This window comes from Triticum aestivum, chromosome 1B (assembly GCF_018294505.1).
Source record: "Triticum aestivum cultivar Chinese Spring chromosome 1B, IWGSC CS RefSeq v2.1, whole genome shotgun sequence".
Taxonomy (NCBI): domain Eukaryota; kingdom Viridiplantae; phylum Streptophyta; class Magnoliopsida; order Poales; family Poaceae; genus Triticum; species Triticum aestivum.
In genome coordinates this window covers 42902530-42907345 of record NC_057795.1, presented here as the reverse complement: position 1 = coordinate 42907345, position 4816 = coordinate 42902530, and the positions used below count along the sequence as shown (strand labels likewise).

At 43.3% G+C, this 4816-nt stretch overlaps 1 protein-coding gene across 1 annotated transcript; it reads left to right on the top strand.

Moving 5' to 3' along the window:
* The first annotated feature begins 2480 nt into the window (after positions 1-2480).
* On the top strand, positions 2481-3384 carry LOC123076661 (nascent polypeptide-associated complex subunit beta-like). Its single transcript, XM_044498793.1, has 4 exons — positions 2481-2548; positions 2641-2789; positions 2905-2961; positions 3308-3384. The coding sequence occupies exons 1-4, from the start codon at positions 2481-2483 to the stop codon at positions 3382-3384; spliced, it is 351 nt and encodes a 116-aa protein (XP_044354728.1).
* The last annotated feature ends 1432 nt before the right edge of the window (positions 3385-4816 follow it).

The following is a 4816-nucleotide window of genomic DNA, read 5'->3' as shown; positions in this document are numbered from 1 at the left end:
GATTGGTAAGATAAGTCTATCTCTAACTACCTATGTGTGATACACAAGGCAATGTTTAACACAAGAGAGCAACCAGGAAAGAAAATCTATCAAGAAAAGATGACGGGAAGCTCCGTGTTTAACAAGAGATAATTTATGGGTTCTCTACATCTCTTGCACCTAGAAAAGATGGTCAATGAGGGAAATTCTTTGTTTGAAAGCAATGGAAATTCTTTGTTTGAAAGCAATGCTGAGACATGCCATGCATTTAGTCGCTAATACTCCCATCATTTCATCACCTATGTTCTGCACAATTAAGTGAAAAAGATACAGGTGGAGCAGCTTCTCGACTCGAGTTCCCTAAACAAACACTAGATAAGCACAAAGATTTGTTCCTTCAATCTAGAATACTAATGATTTGTCCTTACTCTACAGAATACCTAATTTCCTCATGAAATACTGCAACCAAATTATAGCATCTACTGTTATGTTCTGATACTGTCCTTTGCTAATGAACAAGGGTTGAGTTTCAGTAACCAACCTTCTTTTACTTGGGGATCTTTAGTAAATCTGAAGTTCTTTTACGCCATACTCTACCGCACGCATTTACCTCTGACTAGAAGTTAATCTAGAAATTGAACCTATATGTACTGTCCTTTGCCAATGGACAAGGTTGTAACCTGGGTGATTTGATCCTTCTATGATGGTGGACGAACTACAATGTGGTAATTGTGATGTACTTTGATGGGTGGAAGAAGTAATAAAATCTCTTCAGGATCTCGGTCTTTGTTTCTGAACGTTGTCCCGAAAATACTAGGTGGTTCATCGTGTTGCTTAGGCCATCCATGTTGAAATAATGTGTACAATGAGTTAGACTGAATATCTTATCATTATACCTTCATGTATTTTCCTCATAGGGGTTGCCGTTGATGGTTTCCTTGAAGATATGTTTTCCTATAGTTCTTTCCTTGGAAATATGTTTCCATAGACTAAATTACTTACTAGACAATAGGACTATACAGATTTATTTTTCCTGATAAAATGACATATAGACATATTGGTTCAAAAGTATCCTTCTAATCTCGAGCTCAAATGCTCCTGTCATGAACAGTAAAATCAATAAGGAATAGAAAAGAAATGCCAAAAAATTGAATGTTTTTGTGGCAAACTATAAAAATGCTTGAAGTGCATGCAAATTTTCCGAAATCACATTGGAGGAAGTTGTGGCAAAAAAATCAGACCTCCAAAATGCGTTTGAATGTGATATTTTTAGAGCATCAGTTTTGATTTTTTACCACGCCTTGCACCGATGTGATTTCGTGATGAATTTTTCCATGCACTCCAAATATTCCTTAATGTTTGCCACAAAAACAATCAGAATTTTTTGAATTTTTTTCCTACTTTTCAAATTTATTGTTCATCTTGGGGAATTTAAGCTCAAGTGTGGAAAATCCACTGGTTTTGTTGATATGAGATCTCTTTTGTTGATATGAAATCTCTCGAATCATGGTTTAATCACATCATGTCATCTATATAACACATCTTCTATCTAAAGTACCTTGTGTTCTGATTAAATGTCACCTCAATAGTTCTTCACCCATTGTTATAATTTTCGCAAGTTTTCTTAATTAGAGGGTTTACTTTGTCCAAATTCATATTATTTTTAGCTCATAACTTCATATTGCTACAAATTTTGACACTATAAATGCTCAAGCTGATACATACACTACTAGAGAAAAGCTTATACACAGAAGTTTATCAGTAGCGCGGTCTAAAAAGAGGCGCTATTGCTAATTAGTAGTAGCGAGGGTATAAAACCCGCGCTACTACTAAGTTGATAGTAGTAGCGAGGGTTATATACCCGCGTTGCTACTAAGTGTTCTTCATTGTGCCCTCCGGGACAAGCAGTAGTAGTAGCGCGGGTTATAAACCCACGCTACTACTAAGTTGATAGTAGTAGAGCGGGTTATATACCCAACGCTACTACTAAGTGGTCTCACCCGGGACATTGCCATAGTAATAGCATTGGGTTAACTTGGGGTATAAGCCCAACACTACTGCTAAGTGATCTCCTTGCCGCCGCCACCACCCCCTCTCACCCCTCCTTCGCCTTTGTTTCTGTGTTTCTCCTCCACTCCTCACAATTCCCCACCGCCGGTGCCCCCCACCTCACCAGAAGCCACTGCCTCTCTCGGCGCCCGAAGCCCTAGCTCAGGCCGCTGCGACCCACCCGATGCATCCCACGTTCACACGCGAGATCCGCCCCATGGCGATGCTCAATCCAGGCAGGCCCGAGGAAGGAGAGCAGTCGGCTCCCTTCCTCCTTTCCGGTGAGCTTGAGCGAGCACCCCCTCCCCCACCGCCCGCCGGCGCCGACGTGACCCACCTACTCCGGCAAGTTCAGTCCCCCCTCCTCCCACACCCCTCCGCAGTTTAGATCGCGCGCCCCACCACAAGGATGGAGATCTCACGGGTTGTTTGTTTGGTGGCTGATTCCGCAGATGAACAAGGAGAGGCTCATGAAGATGGTCGGCGCCGTCCGCACCGGCGGCAATGGCACCGTGCACTGGTAGGTCCTCCTCCTCGACTGGCGTGACCGATCTGTGGAAAAGGTTGGGATTAGAATTGCTAATCTGGCTCGTTGGCTGGGGTCTGGTGCAGGAAGAAGAAGGCGGTGCACAAGATGGCGACCACGGATGACAAGTGGCTGCAGAGCATGCTCAAGAGGGTGGGCGTCAACACCATCCCCGCAATCGAGCAGGTCAACATCTTCAAGGACGACCTCGTCATCCAGTTCCTCAACCCCAAAGGTGAGCACTTTCCTTCATTTATCTACGGTGCTCTTCTGGTTGTATGCTAGCTTCTTGCTTCCTTGCTTGTCATGTCGATGGGGATTACTGACTTGTTTATGTTTTGTCGATGCAGTGCAAGCCTCCATCGCGGCAAACACATGGGTGGTCAGTGGGACTCCCCAGACCAAGAGTATGGATCCTCTCACTTCCCTATCATTTTGGTTATGATGATGCAAGTTATAGCATTCTTAGATTGGATTTATGGATGCATTGCTTTAATAACCCTCATTTGCATCCATTTGATATCCACTGATTGTTATTCCTTAATTGTCCTAGTCAATCTGAACAAGTTCATAACATCTCTCTGTGCACCCAATTAGTCTTGTAACCGTGAAGCCATGCACTTTAGTTTGCCATTCATGACATGCCTGCTGTTAAAACATGTGTCCACTCTAATATGTTGTTGCCTTTGAATTACTGTTTCTCTGCCACTTTCTTTTTGTATTCATTCTAATGTTCATGGTTTGACTTGACAGAGCTACAAGATGTTCTTCCTTTGATCATCAACCAATTGGGTATGCTACTCCCTCATCGAGGAACTCCATTGAGATAGGCTTGCTGCACGGGGTCGACATCGAAACTCCCCAAAGAGCAGTATCAACGCCGCCTTGAGGAGGGGCATGGAGAGCACATTCACGTCTACTCGGGTAATGCTCATAGCTACTATGCTGCACCACCTCGGCGTGCTCGCCATGACTAGCGAGGTACTAATTGGGCGCCACCATCTCCACCACAAGATGGGCTTGCTGCATGATCAACAACAAAAACTCCCATACAGCAGGACTAGAGCATCGGAGTGACCACTCTGATGATGCTCGAAACTACTACGAGCATCGACCACGAAGTGCTCATCATGATCATCGCGGAGAAGGCCATGAAGGCTTTGTCATGGGACGAAGAGGTCATGTGCGTGCTCATCATGACCATGAAGATGATGGGATTGGTAACTTCAAACTTACCATACCATCATTCAATGGAAAAACCAAGCCCGATGATTATTTGGAGTGGGAGTAGCGTGTGGATCAGTTCTTTGATAGCCACAGCTATACAAAGGAGAAGAAGGTATGATATGCATCCATTGAGTTTACCGGATATGCTTTGATTTGGTGGAACCAATTGTGTCTTGCTGGAGGTCGTCCGGAGACATGGGTGCAAATGAAAAATCTGTTACGGAGGCGTTTTGTTCCTGAACATTTCATAAGAACATTGTACAATCGACTCCAATGGTTGTGCCAAGGTAACTCTAGTGTTGATGAGTACTATAAGGAGATGGAGATTTTGATGATTAGGACAATAGTGAATGAGCCAGAGGAGGCCACAATATCAAGATACTTTCATGGGCTGAATGAAGAAGTGTAAGAAAGGATAGAGATGGTTACATATCAAGATTTGCAAAGCAGCTAAAGCGTCGCCAAAATCGCAGCCAAACCAATGCATCAAGCACTTGGAGAGGTTGAGTTCAGCGAGGCGTAGATGGAAGTGTTGCTACAGTTTTTCGCTCACACAACAAGATGACTGCAAAACAAGCTAATGCATAAAAGGATGAATCTTCCAATACTCATGTCAGTCGCATTAGTAATATCCAGTGCCATACATGCAAGGGTAGAGGTCACTTCAGGAAGGATTTTCCTAATTTGAAGAAGGTGCTACTAAAAATGATAGATATGTCAGCGATGACTCAAGTGACAAATCTGAATCTAAGAGAAAGATGCAAAATGCTGTACTTTTGAGACCGGAGCACCTCTTAGTTCAGATGGAGGAGATGGTGTTAATATCATGGTTCAAAAAGTTTCTCATGATGATGCTCCTATTTTAGAGGAAGGCCAGCGACAAAATGTGTTTCAATCGATTTGCAAGATCAAGGACAAAAACTACAAGGTGGTCATCGATGGAGGTAGCTACAATAACATAATTAGTAGTGATCTTATGCATTCCCCTAGGATATCAACATGGAGGCATCCCCAACCATATTATGTGAAGTGGTT

What these genes read in the sequence shown, in the direction of transcription:
- LOC123076661 (XM_044498793.1), top strand. Translation starts at nt 2,481, where the DNA reads ATGAACAAGGAGAGGCTCATGAAGATGGTCGGCGCCGTCCGCACCGGC. An exon ending in GGCAATGGCACCGTGCACTG is followed by an intron (nt 2,549 to 2,640) that starts GTAGGTCCTCCT and finishes GGTCTGGTGCAG; the next exon opens with GAAGAAGAAGGCGGTGCACA. An exon ending in TGGGACTCCCCAGACCAAGA is followed by an intron (nt 2,962 to 3,307) that starts GTATGGATCCTC and finishes TTGACTTGACAG; the next exon opens with AGCTACAAGATGTTCTTCCT.